Raw genomic sequence first — 18,442 nt, forward strand, 5'->3', positions numbered from 1 at the left:
CATTTTTCATGGCTGGCACGATGAACAAGTGATTGTTTCCTCCAGAGCACAAATCAAAGTGCAGATCACTAAATCGTAAATTAAGAGCATGCCAGGTTTAATTTAGAGAAGAGGGTACCCCAGGTAGGATGTTTGGGAGGCTGGTAAATCTTCTCACATGGCAGACAAAAGAGGCTGCATATCTTAATGTCGTATCTCAGTGTCTCCACTTAGACAAATCTTCAAGAGCATGAAAACATGTTCAGATAAAAAATTACTACAGACACACAAAATGCTGCACCTGGTTTCCAGCTAAATTCTTTCACTCTGAAGATAAAAGCACACTCAGAAGTCACTGGTTAACAGAAGCAATGGTCAATCCCTGCAAATGCTGAGACTAGTGAAATTCATCTAAAATATTATTTCATGTATTCTAAGGCAAATATTCTGGTTCCCAACTCCAGTGCTGTGTATTTGCTTGATGATGATGATCTCAGCCACAGCCTAGATGTACAGCTCTTCCTAAAACTAGTTTTCCCAGTTTCTGATGAAGAAAAATTAAGAAACAAAATGAAGGACTTCTAGGCATCTTGGTCAAAGCCTTCTCTTAAAATTCCGCAACACATGGAAAATACTTAGTAACTGTACCGCAACAGTGACAAGCCTCAAGTAGAATTTACAGCGGATGGGGAATGGCAAAAGTGTTTAGTGATACAAGATGAGCAGGATAGCTGTCCTAACAGTTCATGCACCTTCTGGGGATGTAAATGGGTGAGAGAGAAGGGACATTACACACACATGAAATCCCTCTATCAGAAGTACATCTAGCAGAAGAAAAAGAAATAAGTGTTATTCACACAGTAAGTTTTTTCTGTACCATTACTAGGCAGTATATTAAAGAGATTTTATCTTTGCAAAGGTTTTGCTTCTTTAAATAGTTCAATAATATTATTTTGTTTTATAACAATATTAATTTTACTATAATATTATAGTAAAAAAGTACTCCTACATCTAAGTTCAGGATAAATCATAAGCTCCCAAACAGAGCACAAAACATGAGGCCTTCCTGGGCAGAGATTGCTCTGTTTGATTGATCTTTTAATTCATCGTTCAGCGTAAGTTAGAAAAAACCTGTAGAAAGTCTGTCTCCCATTTAAGTGGGATGTGATTTACGTGTAAAAGCTTGGTTGGCAGGAGAGTTTGATTGGAATGGCAATTATTCAATACCTTGCTCTCAAAAATACTCCTCAGCCCCAAAGACTATATGCTGAAAGTGGCTGTAATTCAGGTTGCACACGACTGAGGGAAGGAAAGAGGAGAAGGATTGTTCATGATCTCTTCTGGTAAAAAAACTGCCCAATTCTGTTAGGAGGCAGTTTAACCAAAGGAGTGGATGCTCCTTCAAGCCCTCCAGCTCAGCACAGCAACTCTGTCGCTGTGTTACAATTTGTCTGGCTTGAAGACAAGGACAGGAAACAAACCCCACTGTATCTAAACACAGCCAAGGACCAGCTGTGGCTCAGGGCGCACCTGAGTCAATCAGCCCTGGAGTTCCTGAAGGAACACTGCAGACCATACTCTGCACCCTGCCCTGCTCTCAGCTCCTCTGTCACACACACTGATACTGATGGCTGATAAACCTTCTCTGCCTATCAACGCTGCTCTGATACCCAGAATCTCTCGCTGGATTATGACAAGACCGAGATTTCCATCAGCGGCTGTGCTCCCAAAGCAGGTGCTTGTCCAGGACAAGACTCTGACTGAGCTGCCTGAATGAAAAGTTTGTACTTTCTTTGCAAAAGAGCAGAGTTTGTATGGGACAGAGGGAAGGAGGGAGAAACACCTTTAGGCAAACACTGAACCAATGAGAACCACCAGGAAATTGCCAAAATAACAACATTGATATTTTAACTCTCAAAAACTCAGTGTAGAGCAAAAGCACCTAAGGACAAAATGCTTACACTTACACTTCTCTTAATAAAGTTAACTGAAGTAATCCTGACCAAGTGAGAAATAAAAATATAAATTATCAAAATGGTTTCTGATACACCTAAACACCACATAAAACCTGTCTATGCTTGTACAACAATGCACACAAGAGCTATCATCTGATTTGCCAAAACACTTAGCACATTTGAAAAATGGCATACACCCATTCTCTGAAGAACTCATTTTAAACCTGGATGTTCATGTAAAAAATATTATCCTGACCTAGCCAGTTAAAATCATAAAAATATTATTTCCCTGACATAAGCACTCCCAAAAAAGTAATAAAAATTAAAGTTACCACAACTGAAGTTATCACAACTAAGAAAATGAAGAGTTAAAAGTCAAGATAGTATTTTAAAGCTTTTTTCCACTGTGAAGCCAGATCTCAATCTTTGTAATAAATATTAAAAAAATTTCAATTTGATTGCAGGACATCCCTGCAACAGGTAAACTAGCGCCTTAAAAAGTATCTCTAAATTAAACTTAGTAATGTATGTACTTATTTTGATTCATTCGGGTTCTTGAGCATATGAATATAAGTTAAAAAATATCTTTAGACAAACACACAGAGCTTTTTAAAGTACTATTATGAAGTCACAGAATGAGCTGATATCATTAACTCACCAAAATAAAAACAAATTACACATTTAGCAGCCAGTACTTCCCCCTTTTATAAAGTCATCAGCTAACTACTCGGAACTACATTCCTTTTTTAATTAAGATGCAATGCATTCACACCAACAACCTGTTCCTCCCCCCTTCCAAACTGGCCAAATACTCATACAACACCAGTGTCTGCCATCCTGCAGCCCAAATCATACCAGGTTACCCCTAAGTTCAAGTACTCTCCTGGTTCAGAGACGAAAAAGAAAAAGAAAAAGAAAAAGAAAAAGAAAAAGAAAATATTCTGTGCTTGAACTCCATTCTGGAATGAGTTCAAATAAATCCAAAGTGCTCAAGTTTAAATAAAAAAAATTTGAAGCTTGGTGAATGAACCAATTAAGGACAAACAGAAGTGCAGGCCTTAAAAATTTCCCAATTTTTCCACTGGAATTAAATCACGATTATGTTTAATGAATTTGAACCCCAACATGAGTTTTAAAGGTTGCTATACTTTAAGATAAAAGCAATATTTAAACGTAAGGCTTCTGACTCAACCTCCACCTTTTAATCTTTTTGCTGAACTCAAACTAGGTTTACATCCTTGCAATGAGGCCCTGTGCACTTTTCCCCAAACTATAACAATGCAATCTCCATTTTGAACAATGCACATCATTTCCCTCCTTGGAAAGCTACTTTTGTCTTAAAGCCAGTAAATGCTGGGTTCAGTTATAGCTCTGATCTCAAGAGCCTGAAAATTCTCGGCGTTTAGAGATTTTTGGTTTTTTTTAAGCCACTGCAAGTTACATGTGCTTCCTTTCCTTTCAACATGAAGTTATATTTGCAAGCACAAGCCAGCCTTTCCTGTATCTAATTGAAAGGACCTCTTTGCAAGGCATGCCTCTCGTTTCCCTTGTTTTTAAATTTAAAGTAAATGTTCCGCACACTTTTGACGTTGTTTGCAACACGTCCCGGTGAATCGCGCATTTCTGCGCTCACCAGGTTCCCCATGAATATTCGCAAAGCATCCCCTTGTTCCAGCAAGTGCCGCCCGCCCTCCCTGCTGCTCTCCGTGCGTGTGTTTCACTGCGAGCATCTTCCGATGCTGCCCGCGGCCCCGGGGCTGCCAGTGGCTATTTGCATCCCCCTGGCCCTGCGAGTGCTTGCGGGCATCCCTCACATCCTCGCATGGCAGCGCGGACAGTATTTGCAAACCTAGAGGGAGCATGTGGGGTGCCCTCGACTTGTTTGAGTTCGCCCACGGACTCTCTACCTGGCGTGCTGCTGTAGGTGCTGTGGCTCCTGAAGCTGCTCTCAGTGCAATAACTGGCATCGTCTTCATCCTCCATCTCTTCGGGGTAGTCAGAATCGTCGTCGTCCTCCTCCTCCATTATCTCCTCCTCCTCTTCCTCCTCGGAGTCCTGGTTATCCTCAGGGTCTCCCTCCTCCTCCTCCTCGGACACCATGCTCTCCTCCTCCTCCTCGCTCTCATGATCGTCGTACACCACTTTGCTGATGCTCCTCCTGGACGAGGCAGCCCTGCCTTGGCTGTTGCAGCTGCCTCCTGCGCCTCCTCCTCCCCCTGCTCCTGCCGCCCCGGCCCTGCCCCTGCCCTTACCGCCGCTGCCTCCCCCACCGGGGGTGCTGCCGCCGCCGCCGCCCGCCTTCCTCTTGCCGCCCCCCCTGGGCGAGGCGGCGGCGGCGGCGGACGAGGCCTGGGCAGCGCCGGCTCCCTTCTGCTTGGGCCCCGCCGTCTCCGCCTGGGCCGCGGCCGCCCACCTGCCGCGGCTGCTGCCGCGCTGCCGGGAGCGCAGCCCGCCGATGGGGCCCGCCGGGGCCGGGGCGCTCGCCGGAGCGGCGGCCGCCGCCGGCTGCTGCTGCTTGGGCGGCCTGCCGCGCCGGCCCCGCATCGCTGGGCGCTGGCCGAGGGGGAAGGGAGGGGAAGGGCGGCTCGGGAGGGCGTTCGGAGTCCGGACAGGCGGCTACGGGCAAGCTCCGCGCCCCGCGGAGGGCGCGGGGCCGGGGCGGGGGGGGGCCGGGCCGAGCGGGCCGCGGCTCAACGCGAATCGCCGGCGCCCCGCTCCGGATCGCCGCCGGCCGCCATCTTGTTCCCCGCCTGCGCCTCGGCCGCTCCGCGCTGACTGGGGGAAGCGGCACCAGGCCCCGAGCGCCTCACGTGACCGCCGCGCCCGCCGCCGCCGCCAGGGGGCGCTCCCGCCACGGCCGTGAGGGAGCTGCCGCGACGGGGCGATCCCAGCCCGGTACCGACCCGCCACCGACCCCGGCCCCGGCCCCGGCCCCGGTACCCGACCCGACACCGAACCGGACCGAGCCCGAGCCCGGCATCGACCGCCGACTCCGGGTCTCACACCGACATCGACACCAGGCACCGGCACCGGCACCGACTCCTGGCACTGACCCTGAACCTGGCAGCGACCCCAGGCACCGGCACCGCCCCTCGCCCCCTCATGCTCCGCTTGCCCCTTTTCCCTCCGCCGGCAGCCGGCGCGCCCCCCGCCCCAGCTCACGGTCCGACACCGCCGCTCCCTCAGCCGGCCCTGCCCCGGACTCACCCTCTCCCCACACTGGAGTTGCTGTGCCCGTGACCGGGGTCTCTCCCAGAGCTCGACCCGCACCCCGGAGAAGCCCCCGGGGCCGTCAGGAACAGCTCTGAGCGAGGTGCACGCCGGGCCCCGGTAGGGGCTCCCCATGGGGGTCTTGGTCCTCCACCCAAAGCAGAGCCCCGGCTGTCCCCTCGGGAGAGGCTTCCCTCTTCAATCCGCACCAAGCAGCTCCCCTGACCACTGACACTCAGCTCTGGCCGTGCTTTGGCTCCTCACCCGCTAAACCCCTCTTATAGCTCACCCTTACACAGCCAGTGCCGTGTAAAGCAAACACCGAGATCACGTAGGGACCCACACTCGCAGATTTTGTCCATCCACTTTCTCTATTCTGCTGTTTCTGCAGTTCCCTGGAGCACTGGTAAGAGATGGGCTTCATCTGTTCTGTATTCCCTGTTTTTCTCATTTGCCAGAGCCCACAAAGAGCTAAAAACCAACAAAAACCAGTTGCACTGTCGGCTTTCCAATGACACCACTTGAAATCAGGGTATCAGCTCCATGAGCAAAAGCAGTACAAACTGAAAGCCAGCCTTCTTTTTTCATTGCTAGATCAAGACAGCTTTGGGATTTCAGAGAGCCAGCAGTCTTATCATTAGAAAATCAGTCCATGTACGTGTTCTTTTTCTCTCAGTCCCTTGCTTCAGAGCAAGGTAAAACCCAACACTGGTCATGCCACAAGAATGGCAGTGACACGTCCAATGTGCCATTTAATTTTGCATCCTTCTATAGTAATTTTTGAAGTCCTTTTGTTCATTAACTTGTTGCTCAGGCTGAGCACCTCATTAAACCCACAAACCTGCCACAGCATCAAGCATACAACAATGGCAGCAGGGTTTAGCCCAATTTGCACTCTTACATCCAGCTCATCTGCAGCTCTTTTATACTCAGCGTTGCAGCTGCACAGGTTCAGATCCCTGGTCTAAACACAGGATAATACACACAGCAGCAGCTGACAGTGCCCAACCCAATTTACACCTTTCTACCGAATTTATATTCTGAACCTTTCAAATTACCTTTAGATTGCTTATGTCAGGCTAGTTTTTGCTATCTCTCACAAGGCTGTAAAGGACTGTGGTAACCCTTTAAATGCATGAATACACAGATATACATTTTGAGGGAATATATTCCATTATCTCCCTTTGTAATCTTGGGAAAAACAACGCATTCTGCCATCTCTACACTGAGAATCCAGCAAAAGTACCTAGCACATCTACTGCACCAATCACACAGGCTGCAGCACTGTGAGAGCATTAACACCTCCGAAATACTGTGGATTTTGTGTTTTTGTGATAGATCAATGGTACTAAGAATCATGTGCTTTTGAACTGTGAACCAGAATATCTTGCCTCTTAATCCCATCCCTTACCAGTTGGTGATGTGCAAGTGTTTATTGAATAGGACATAATTTAAATTTTACAGGTGGAGAAATGGGTGCATAGAGAGGAACATTAACTTTCAGGGACAGGACCAGAAATTAGTCCTTTCCAACACACAGCTCAGTGCAGAGGAATCAATCCCAACTCCAAAACCTGCCCATTCCACTCAGAGTAGAACACACTGATTTGGACTTTGGAATTCCTATTTGGAATCTGCTGGTAAAGTTAGATGAGCATATTTATAAATGAATTGAATACAGCAGGAAAAGGAATTTTTGGGTGGAGGCCCTACCCTGCCTCCATCCTTAGGACAGATGGAGAAAAAGACTCCTTTCACAAAGCACTTTGGAGAAGATGAATTACCCAGTTGTCCCAAGCTGTTGTCTGCATGGGTTCCTTTCTCCAAGGATAACGGAAAGACCTGAACCTTAACCTGGATGGCATTCAGAAAAAGTGAGCATATGCTCCTGCTTAAATTATTGAGATGCTTTCGTCCAGTCCTTCACTCCAAACGATTTCATAACTTGTGTTAGGAATTGCATTTAAGTGTTGAGCTCTCAAATCAGTTCCACGTACATTTTTCTAAGACAACACTAGAGCTCAGCTGTAGATGAAAGGTCGGTTGTAGGAAGCGAGGGCTTACATTACTTTTGCTGAGGTAATTCAATATATTTCCAACTGCAATTTTATTTAGTATGATGAAAACCAAAGTGTATCAATATACTGATATACTGAATTCTACTAATACTCGGTCACATAATTAGTAAAAATAAGTTAACATCGTATTTGTATTTAAAAGAGACTCAAGACCAATCTAAAACTGAAATATACTTTGAAATGCTAGAATTTAACCAGTATAGATGCCATTAGCTAAGTTGAGGTGTTCACTAATTGAAAAAGTACTTGAAGAAAACATTCACGTAGGTAAGACCATTTCTTATTTTACATTCAAGATGAGTTTTCTTGTTCAGGAAATTGAAAGCAGCTACTACCAAAGCCAAGAAGCTCCCCCATATATAAATCCTCAGCAGCCATTGCAGTGTTTTGGTTTTTTTTAAAATTTTACTGGTATATACATGTGGTACTGACAGTGTATAAATGCAACTGAAACACATCAACTTCCAAAGTGTCTTAAGCTTTTGAACTGTGTGCAGCTCTTTCAAAGTTACACAGCCCAAGACAGCAAGTTATGCCCCCAGCACTTCTGCCATAACCACCTTGTGCTTAGCCAAGAGTTGTGTGGTAATTTTAGGTTCTTATGATCATGTATCAAAATTCTACATGAAAATATAAGCAAGCATCCAGCTTCTCATCCAGTCAAAAAGAGAGCTTTTAATACACAAGTTTCAACTTACAACTCCCATGTAGCTACAGAGTAACCAGGCTCCTCTTACGTAGAAAAAACTTTTGACTGCCCCAATATGGAGTGCTAATACATAAAAGTGCTTGTCATAAAAGGAATCAATAAAAAATAAATGTGTTAACAATGAATTTCAAATTCAAATAATTTCCAGCACTTCAATAGAATAGGTCTGAGAGTCCCTCACGTGGTTTAGTCTTTGCAATTCCCGCAAACTTCCTTCAATCTTGTTGAGTTCCGAGTAGAACCGTACCTGAAAAGAAGGAAACAGAGACATTTATAGTAAAATAAATATTAATTCATTTCACACATCATCATCATTATACTACGGAACTGTCTGTGCTTCTGCACAGTGTAAGGTATTTAAACCAAACAAACACAATGGTATGAAAGCAGCATTTGAAATCAAAATGAAGCAACTGCAATTCATGCTCAGGAAGGAGCATACAGAGAAAGACACACTATTTGATTTACTACATAATTTGCTGTTGTCTGCCTCTCGCCCTGCTCAACACCCATATTCCACGTCCAATTGAAAATCAAATAATTATCCCAGAAGACGCAACTTACTTGGGCTCTCACAAACTTATGTAGGTTTGAAAGCAACTCCTTTGCTTCTGGCAGCATCACCATGACAGTGAAATGAGCATCAAGTAAGAGGCACATCCAATCCATGATCTGAAGACAAACAAGAAAAGTACACTTACACTTCCCAATCTGGAAATGACATTTGGCTTTAAAATCTGAACTCTGAAACACTAACTCCTAATGCAAAATGCATGGGTTCATATTTTAAGGTATATTTGGGTATTGATAGTTAAAGCGCGACATCTGATTTCATACAGGTTACATTAACAGACAATGCTTTGTAGAATGAATGTAGATGTTCGTTGATTTTAGATATTCCCAACTACTCACTGAGTTACAAACCACAGAAAGGGAAGGAAGCACAACTCTTACAATGAGCTTCTCACCTGATTTATCGTGGGAGAGCGTACTCCAGGAAGAGTGGTGTTAACTTTTTCACTGCATTTCACATACAGGTAGTATAAATACCTGAGAAACAGCTAAAAGCAGAAAAATCAGAACATTTTTAAAAGACAAATATTTAACAGACTGAGGGGTTTTGTCCTGCACATGGTAATATTCATAACGATTTTTTAAAATTAATTTTTTGGTTTTGAAAGCAACATAGGTGCCTGCATACTGAACATTAAAAACAAGTTTTACGGTTCTCCTACACCAGCAATAGATGGATGTTTGAAAATTCTCAGAAATGTTCAGCGTAAATTACATTCAGGGGTAATCACTGTTCCAGGAGATGTGTCAGAGCTGAGATCAGCTTTGTTCTGATGTGTGGGGGTTTTTTGAAACCATTGGAAAATCACACATATCCTCAGGTACACGAAGTTCTCAACGTTGTATTTCAGGTTTCTCATAATGGGGTAGTTTGGTGGGTTCTTCCCTAAACGGAGGCAATCTAGATTTGCATTACATTTGGGATTATACAGAGTGGACAGTTTGTTGCTCATGCTCTCTAAACTTCTGTTTCTGATGGAACTGACTAAATTATCATGTCCTTTTCCTTTCTTAAAAAGCATCTAAATCAAGCAAAGATATGATTACTTGCTAATAGAATATGAACAACTTCCAGGTAGGTTGGGTTATAAAGAAAGTTTCTTACTTACATACTCTAAAATAAGCAAGGACTACAAATATCAGGAAAATTCCTTAAGTATGTGGAAAAACATGATATTCCATAACATTACATCTTATTAGGCATTTTCATGCATTAGTTTGTTATTCTGACCCCAGAAAGAGTGGTGAATTTCTCATATACAGTAGAAAAACTCTCTTCCCTTTCCCTCACCATGAAATAGTAAGGGTTTTTACACTTTTAAAGGTTAAAATACTTACAATAGCTTGTCGAGCTGGAAGGTTTTTCAGGTGAGGCAAAAGAAATGTTTCAGTGTAAGCTGAATGGAGAACAGCATTTCTGTACAGTTCTATTAAGGGAACAAAATTGCAGGAAAAACACCTATTTCTCCAAACCAGAGTGAATTCTAAACAAAGTATTTCTCCAGGTTTTTGAGAGGGGTCCTATTTGAATCTTATTTCTATCATGAAATACCTACAGCAACTGAATCATCACAATTCAAGTAACTTGAACATTCCTGTTCACTGCAAAGATATAACTGCCTGATGTGTTTTAACAGGCAAATATACGAAGCACTGATACCATTTTCTCTTAAGCAGAGAAAGGTTATTGCAAGAGTGTAATAAAACCAAGTTTAAATTGGTGTAGATACATTCTAAAAACTAAATGTTCCTATTTATATTCTAAACAGTTTTTCTACTGGGTAGGAACTGCTCTTACGAGAACTCAGAAACTTCCAGCAGTAACAGGAGATGTGTCTTTTGGCAATACCAAATATAAACATCCACATCACATTCAATGCCCTGGCTTCCCTTCACCACACAGAGGATACAACAATGCTGCCTTCTCAGGCCCAACAGGACAGGATTCACCATCGCTCCTGGACTGGGATTCCTTTGGGATTTTGGTATCACACATGTCCTGGTCCATCTCTGCATTGAAACCATTTTCTACAACTTCAGTCTTAACTTCTTTACTGTCAAATTCAACATCGATGTAACAGATCACAGAATCTAGATCCACATCTACACTTTGAAGATAGGTGTCACTAATGCTGTGGAAGAAAATTCCAGATATTTAATACTTTTAATTATTAGCTTTAACACTAGCAATGCCATCAACACATTATGAACTGTTTGAAGCTCACCACAAAAGTGAAAACAAAGACTAGAAGTTGATGAAGAAAAAAGGAAAGAGTGATTTCAAGTTACCTTAAAAATGCTTTCAGGCAAGCATAAGTAATTTCTTCAGGAATATCTGGAAACCGTTGTAGGCAGGTTTGTAAGAGATGCACATCTTTTTTCTCCAAAGCAACAGCCATTAAATCTGGACATAAACTATAAGAATATGAAATTAATAGGTTGCACAGTCCACACCCGCTGAGAGCCACACTGACAACTAAGGCAATAGTACTAATCTTCCTCCCCAGCTGGATTTTCATGTAAAACATAAGCTTCATCAGAAAATAACCACCTTTGGTATTGAATTCTGATAATTCAAGAGCAGCTTATAAAAAAAACTTTATTTCTACTTTTTAAAATTTTTATACTTAAAAAATGCAGTCATTACCTGTAGGACAAGTCCCGGGTTTCGACAATCTGCAGCAGGAAATTTTTAGGGTAGTACTTTGGATTTGTTTTACATCTGTCTGTGAGGGCAGTGACCACACAGCCAATGGTGGCTTGTAAATCTGGGGTTGGTAATTTTGCCATCAGTTTTCTCAATTCTTCTTCCAACACGTAAGTAGAAGCATCCTGGAAAAGACAAATGTTGTGGTTGTAGAACAAACTCAGAAGGACAAGGCACAGGTTTGAGAACTGCCCTGGTATTAACCAGACCAAGCAGAAGCAGACCTATTTTGGAATTCAAACTACAAAAATTTACAAAAATGTCTCACCATTCTGTGTTTGGATAGGACAGCTTCTCTCAAGCATGAAAGAGCTAAAGGAGGCAATTCCTCACTCTGAACTTAGCTAAGCAGTACCTCTCAGTAACTGCTCATAGATTAATCACCTGTTACTTCAGTAACATTACCAAAGTGAACTGCAGGTTAAGTTTCCCTTCCTGTGTGACATTTCACAGCACTTGCAGCAAGTTGTAGAAAGGTATTAAAGAGCTTATCGCTGTATTTGCAGTGGAATTCCTGGCAATTCCTCTGACTTCCTAGAGCCAGAATACCTTCAACAAAATTAAAGCCATAAATGAGAAACTAAAAAAGCAAAGTTCAGATAAAATATCCTGCCTTATTTACTGTAAGAGATTGACATTAAAAATGAACAAATTTGTTTCAGAACTCAACTGTTATAAGCCCTGTATTGTACAGTTCTCAAAACACACTCCTATGACAAAACTTCATTTCATCATGCCCAGATTCTGTTCTTGCACAATAATAACAATAACAATACCCTTAACTCACCTGTTCAAGGCAGCTTTGTCAACCTGATATGTGCAAGAGGACATGGAAAGAGTTAACAGCGTAACACCTAGAATATTCTGAGAGTATCTAAAGGCTACTTGACAATATTTAGGTTACTTACTTTGAGATTTAGTAAGAGCTGCCCAACTGATAGGGTCTCTGGCTGTACTTTAGCAACACTGTTCCTCCTCGGTCTTAACTGTGGTAAAGAAAAACATGAAGTTATTATTCCAAAATATTTAAGGATTTCAAGCACAATAACTGCATACTTCATGTGCCAACTTGCTGTGCAGACTATGATTACTAACTCCAATTCCAGTGTTAGAAACAATCAGTAACACCTAAAAGTAGCAGCATGGGGCAGAGACAAGACAAACAACAACCTCACACAACCCTAATGCTAACTTACATTCATTCTGGACTCTGATTTGAGAGCTACAGACTCCTGGGACTGAAAGGAAACCACCAGCTCTTCATCTTCCAGGGTATTCCAGTTCACAAACGAGGACACATCTGTGAACACAGAAATGAAACTATATGAAGATAACACTTACAGCACATTTATTGAAGTATGAATATTGCATCAACTTCTTATACTAATAGATACTTTCTGAACTATAATCCAAGTGATTTTATGCCAAGAAAGTCTCCAGTTTTATTTCAGCAGCAGGTAATTTTATGATCTTTTTTAATACTGTTTCTCCATTTTGCCTCTGCGAGCAAGACAAGTAAGTTATTACACAATTTATCCACAGCATTACTTGCAACAACATTTTACCAATGCAAGGCTAAATTAAAAATACTATGACAGTACAATTTGAAAATAAAGTTCACAAACTAAGGTTTGACACTGCCCTATCCAATCACAAACTCTTTGAAAATATTTTTATGTTTCCTTCACTTTGTTTTCAACATTCATCACCAGTATTCCAGTGTTTTCAGTAATTCCCATATCTGAATGACAATCCAGGCTATGTGAAGCCACAATAAATTCAGACATTTGTGTGCTCTGGTGTTCCCTGCAACAGTAAATTTAACAGCCAGGAACACAGTCCAGTGTGATGTTGCTTCAAGCTGTTTAGATTAAATTCATTTTATAGGACTGTGTTAAGGTAACTTTCATACCATTTCAGATGTCCTCCTTTTACAAGATCTTTTCACTGCAATTATAAAAAAAACTCTTACCAGGGGTTTGACTGTCCTTGAGCTTTCCCACAGCAGCTGCCAAGGATGATGTTTCACACTTGAACATAATTACAGTCAGCACTTTCCCATGAGTTAAAAAAAATTTTTCCTCATAACACCACAACTGCAAAATATTAAAATGTATCATTACTGAGATGAGTACAGAAGCGGGTTCCTTCACTGATGTGTAACTCCTTTCTATAAAGTTCAACTAAAAGTCAGTGATCAGATTATTTTAAATGATTTTCAGAAAATTTAACATGTTAACAGACCTTCATTAACTGCTGATTTTAAATACAGAAATTAGAAGTATTCTGTTGAGTATTTTTCCAGGGATGTTCTAAAGTACAGTGGCTGCTCCAATGCATTAAGTCCACTGAAAATCTCACTTTTTAAGTTTTGTCTTGTCCAATTTTAAGACAAAAGCAGTCAGCTGTTCTGGTTCAGTAGTGCATTTGTTACTTAGGTGCCATTTTACCTATTTGACTCTTGAATAGCTTGAAATGCTGTTCAGAAGACCAAAGAATCATTCAGTGCTTCAACTGCAAATTGCCTGAACAGAACAGACACTGGCTGGGTTTTGTGTTCTGTGATTTTATTCACACCAAATAATCAAGACCATGAGAAGTGACAAAGTACTAAATTATCACAGAAATTCCCACAGGCAACCACTCTCCCAATGAATATTCTGACAGAAATTGCTAATCAATTGGTCAGTATTAATTTTGCGTCAGAAGTTGCATTCACTGCTCCTCCAGCAGCAGCAGAACATTCTGCAGCACAACATTCTCTTCCCTGCTGCCAAATGCATGAAGCTCGTGGACTCCAAACCTATGACTGAGCTTTACCTGGCCAGTGGTCCCCAGGGGCAGCTCCTTTGAGGTTTGCAGCGTCTGAAATTTTGTATTCCATATGGTGAGGCACTCTGAGGGAAGTAAGAGACAGATGTTACAACAAAAAGCAACATAAATGCTACATTTGCCTTTGCTACTTTCAGTTATAAACGCTGGAGGAAACAGAAATAACTGTTTCAAAACAGCTCAGCAAGTATTTAGCACCAGGAATTACATTACTCAGTTTAAATCTCAATTTAAAGAAGACTTGGTTTTCCAGTGAAGAGCTTTAAAACAGAAGCTGGGACAAGAGGGACAGCACAAGTTTCCCGCCTAGCGCTTTGCCCAAGGAAATTTTAGACTTTACAACATCTTAATATGATTTTTCAAGTTACCTCTGGGTTCTTTCCCAGGTGCAGCCAGACTGCCCAACACTGCAACGTGGTCTTTGTCCAGGACAACTAAAGATGTTCCTTTCAGAACAGTTCCAGATACTGAAAGGTTTAGTAGTAGTGACTTGGACAGAATTTCTTGTTCGTCCTCTTCTTCATCTTCAGTGTCTTGCTGCAGAGGTATCAGAACCTGGTACACAGAGTCATTGGAGTCTGTAAAAAAACAACAAAGTATTTTATAATTGGTTTCTGTGGTAAAAAACCTGTTTTATATTATATGGCAAAAGGACATCCAAAAAGAAGAAAATCCAGTGAATTCTGAAAGAAGAATTAATAAAGGATATTAAAGGACCCATTATGATACAAAGCAGCAAAATAAAGGTATAACATGCGATCTACAGGGTACAAGAGATCACAGGTATGAACAGTTGGCCTTTGCAGCCATTAAAATATCAGGAAGATTTAATTACTACTTGTAGTTGTTTGAGAATTTAAAGAGCTAAAAATATTAAACCGCAATATTTATAAATATCAGTATTTTATGCCCTTTCATATAATTCTTTGCTTCATTATCACATCCCATTAGAAAACAGAACTTACACAAACACAGAAGTGTGACAGTTTGGTTTGTCATATGCGCTGTGAAACACAGTGGCTTGGATGCTTCCTGTTGTTCAAGCTTGTATTTGTGTAGACTACTCAGCTTAGGTTTCTGTATGTAGACAAAAAAATCCCCATCCTAAAACAAAATAAAGTTTTCCTTTAATTTACACAAAGAAGACATAACAGAAATTCAGATATTAGTACTCCTTAATTTTGGACATTGCTCAAAATTAGGAAATTGTGTTTTCTATAGGACAAACAGTCTAATTGAGAGAAGTCTGCAACTCTAACAAATAAAGAAAATTCTTATTTGATGTAACAAATGGATTCACAGGAAGAAGCATTTGCATAAACACAGATTAATGTATAACTCCTTTTTAAAAAACATACATCCTATTCAGTCAGTTCTCCACAATGAGCAATGAGGAGTCACACAATGTCTACTGATTTTCCTCTTAATTGTTCTCTCTAGTTCTAAGAGCTTGGCTCCTGAGCCCTGAGATCAACACAACTTCCATTTAACTGCTGTATTGATTAAATCAGGATAATGATTCCATGAAAAGCTCTTAAAACCAAATAAAACAGATGATGGATTTTGAAAAAAACACTTCTGTCTCCTGCTATGGAAATGTTTTAAATAAAAAGTATTTAACTCACTTTTTCAGTAGTGAAAATTAAGACAGGTTGCTGGCCTTCCATAAAAGCTCCACTCCACCTAAAACCAGAAAGCTGGATGAACATCTTCCAAATTCCAGGTTTATACATAAAGTCATATCACTACTCTTTAGGCACCTTCTAATTTTTAGGAAATCTCTATAAATAATTTTAAGATTTTAAAAACAATATGTTGGAAGAAAATACCCAATCCCCAAGATCTTGGTCTTTGATTTCCTCCCATCTCCTCAAAATGGGAACAACTTTCATCATTACAGCCAATTCCTTCGAGCAAGAATCATCCCAGAGTTCATCACTTACCTGATGACCTCATCTGAGATGACATTTTCAATCTCCTGTTGTGGGGCTTCCAAAAGCACATCCAGTGTCCGAACCCCACCTCCCCTGAACAGCACCACTGGGCCCCCGATGGGCAGGGAATGGATCCTGTACACATCTGCTGAGAGCTGCAAGGGCAAAAATAAATCTCTGTTCTCTGCTACACTACCCTGAAAACTCAGTGCTTTATTCATTATTCTGTTTTCAATAAACTTTTAACAGAAGAATGGTGAACCTTGAAGATTCTTAATAATGTAGATCTAGTAGTTGCTGATTTGCTGAAATTCCATAAATAATGCAAATCACTACCCAACAAAAAGCCAGGAAAGTGTCCTGATGAGCGTCACATTCCTGAATCACATCAGAAAAACTGTAACAGGGTCAGGAGGTCACACAGCTGTTGTACAGCAACACACAAAGTGTTGTTTAACACGTCAAGCACCAGAACACAAAGATCTGTATTTGAATGCGATTCATCATCTTTAAAGAAAGTCCTCAGGAATGCTGGCCTTGTCACAACAAAAACTTTAAAAGAAATATTCTGATGATGAAATCAGTGCAAGTGGATTCCTGGCAACATTCCAGAACATTACGAAGCACATGTCAAGGTACTGGTCACCTAAAACGTAATATGGCCCATACTGTGAAAATTAAGAGCATTCTTCCTTCCATCAGGATCCATAACATGTAAAAGAGAACACATGGAGGAGACTTACTGTTGCTTTAAAGGCTTTGTCCAAGTTAATGTCTTCATTCTTCCATATTCTTAAAACCTTTAAGAGAAGCATAATTTTCAGGTGAAACAGTAACACACAGACTTCTCAGTTCTCAAAATACCAGCAATTGCTACAGAAGGAAAACATACAGGGAGTATTCACAGTGACTTGGGTGGGAACTGCAGGAAGAGAAACCAAGACAGCAGGAATAGAAAGCAAGCTCAGAAATCCTGAATTGGAAAGAAAGGAAAGAGTAAGGAAAGAGACACAGCAGAACTCTAAATGTAGATCACAGTGGTGGAGACAGGTGAGATACAGATGGCCTGATTTTCCCAAACAGTGCAAGGCCAGCAATGGTATTTCATGGACAACAGGGGAAAGCCAAATGCTACATTTACACACAGAAACACTGAACTGTGAAACAAGAGCAGAAACTCAAGGATGGAGGTGTGAACCACTGTCACCATTCCAGTATCACGATTATGCAGTTGCAAGTGTCACCCAGGCTGCAACGGGAGAAATAACCCATCCTTAGGGAATGTATGCATGAGGCACTGAGAATCTGCTGTGTTTAAAGGGCCACCAGAGCACTGGTGCTCAGCACAGAAGATCCTCACGTCACCAGTGTGCTGAGGGCTCCCCACGCTTACATTCAAGCAGAAATGTAGCACTGCTGATTTCCTCTCTACCTACATTCCCTCAGGAGGACTCACTACACCCTTTTTCCCCCTGCAGAAGGATAACGCTCTCACCTTGTCGTCATGAACTGCGATGTACTCATGGGTTTCAAAGTTGCACACAACAGGACAGGTGAGAATCTGCCCGTGTTTAACTGACCAACAGCCCAGGGGCTTCTGATCCGAAATCTACAGAGTCAGAACAAATACAGTGCAATTAAAATAGAACATATATCACCGAGTCCTACAACCCTGCCATGGGCAGGGACATCTTCCACTACCCCAGGTGGCTCCAAGCCCTGTCCCACCTCGCCTTGGGCACTGCTAGGGATCCAGGGGCAGCCACAGCTTCTCTGGGCACCCTGGGCCAGGGCCTCGCCACCCTCACAGGCGAGGATTTCTTCTCAATGTCTAGCCTAAACCTACTCTTTGTCAGTTTAAAACCAGTCCTCTCACTACACCCCCAACCCTGTGGATGTGACAGCCAATTAAAGACCAATATTTGCCCTGCCCGAGACCACCCCAGCAGGCCGGGGCTGCCCGGGCTGGCGGCGCCGCCTCCCGAGGACGCGCGGGCGGTACCTTGAAGAGCGTGGCGGCGCGGCCGCGCTCGGTGAGCAGCACGAGGTCTCGGCCCGGGCCCGGCTCCAGGCACAGCCCGGGGCCGCCGCCACCGGGGCCCGGCCCGCGCAGCGTGAAGCTCTCGCACAGCGCCGCCATCTTGGACACAGCCAGCTCTCGCGAGAGCTGGCGCCACGCACGCGCCCAGCGTGACCTGGGCGGGGCCGCTCGGGGTGGGCGGCGCTGTGGCGGCAGGGCGCGGGCGGGAGCTGCTGAGGGGCTGAGGGGCTGCTGAGGGGCTGCTGAGGGGCTGCTCGGCTGCTCCTTCCCCGGGCGCGCAGGGCGGGCTGCGGCAGAGGGCTCCGCATGTGTTAGACACATTCTGTTACTGTGAATAACGTCAAACCCAAGGAAGGCCGTTACTAATGGTGCTCAGCACGCCGTCCCAGGGCGGCACGGGCAGGGATCCCGCGGCATCGCCCTC

The 18,442-nt window shown here is 42.9% G+C and overlaps 2 protein-coding genes across 11 annotated transcripts in view; both read right to left on the reverse strand.

Moving 5' to 3' along the window:
* Positions 1-4,703, reverse strand: part of BPTF (bromodomain PHD finger transcription factor) — a 50,110-nt gene extending 45,407 nt beyond the window's left edge. For all 10 annotated transcript variants that reach the window (XM_085077314.1, XM_085077310.1, XM_085077317.1 and 7 more), the window contains exon 1: positions 3,842-4,703. In XM_085077314.1, coding sequence (XP_084933440.1) covers positions 3,842-4,478 — 637 coding nt within the window. In that variant the 5' untranslated portion in view covers positions 4,479-4,703. The remainder of the gene's footprint in view (positions 1-3,841) is intronic.
* Positions 4,704-7,877: 3,174 nt separating this feature from the next.
* Positions 7,878-18,117, reverse strand: NOL11 (nucleolar protein 11). The gene is made up of 18 exons (XM_085077322.1): positions 17,980-18,117; positions 17,473-17,586; positions 16,721-16,777; positions 15,987-16,132; positions 15,669-15,726; positions 15,009-15,147; positions 14,412-14,621; positions 14,032-14,108; positions 13,184-13,307; positions 12,408-12,511; positions 12,120-12,197; positions 11,152-11,336; positions 10,794-10,919; positions 10,415-10,636; positions 9,843-9,921; positions 8,900-8,992; positions 8,496-8,603; positions 7,878-8,178 (listed from the first exon to the last, which is right to left on the reverse strand). Exons 1-18 carry the CDS (start codon positions 18,115-18,117, stop codon positions 8,065-8,067), a joined length of 2,172 nt encoding a protein of 723 aa, XP_084933448.1. The 3' UTR covers positions 7,878-8,064.
* Between the last annotated feature and the right edge of the window lie 325 nt (positions 18,118-18,442).

This window comes from Lichenostomus cassidix, chromosome 18 (assembly GCF_008360975.1).
Source record: "Lichenostomus cassidix isolate B80296 chromosome 18, HeHo_3.0, whole genome shotgun sequence".
Taxonomy (NCBI): domain Eukaryota; kingdom Metazoa; phylum Chordata; class Aves; order Passeriformes; family Meliphagidae; genus Lichenostomus; species Lichenostomus cassidix.

Excerpts from the sequence above, each read along its gene's own strand:
- NOL11 (XM_085077322.1), bottom strand. The coding sequence starts at position 18,117 with ATGGCGGCGCTGTGCGAGAGCTTCACGCTGCGCGGGCCGGGCCCCGGT. Across the intron at positions 13,308-14,031 it reads CCCTGGGGACCACTGGCCAG|TTGTGGTGTTATGAGGAAAA; the intron begins GTAAAGCTCAGT and ends AATATTTTGCAG. Across the intron at positions 8,179-8,495 it reads ATAAGTTTGTGAGAGCCCAA|GTACGGTTCTACTCGGAACT; the intron begins GTAAGTTGCGTC and ends CCTTCTTTTCAG.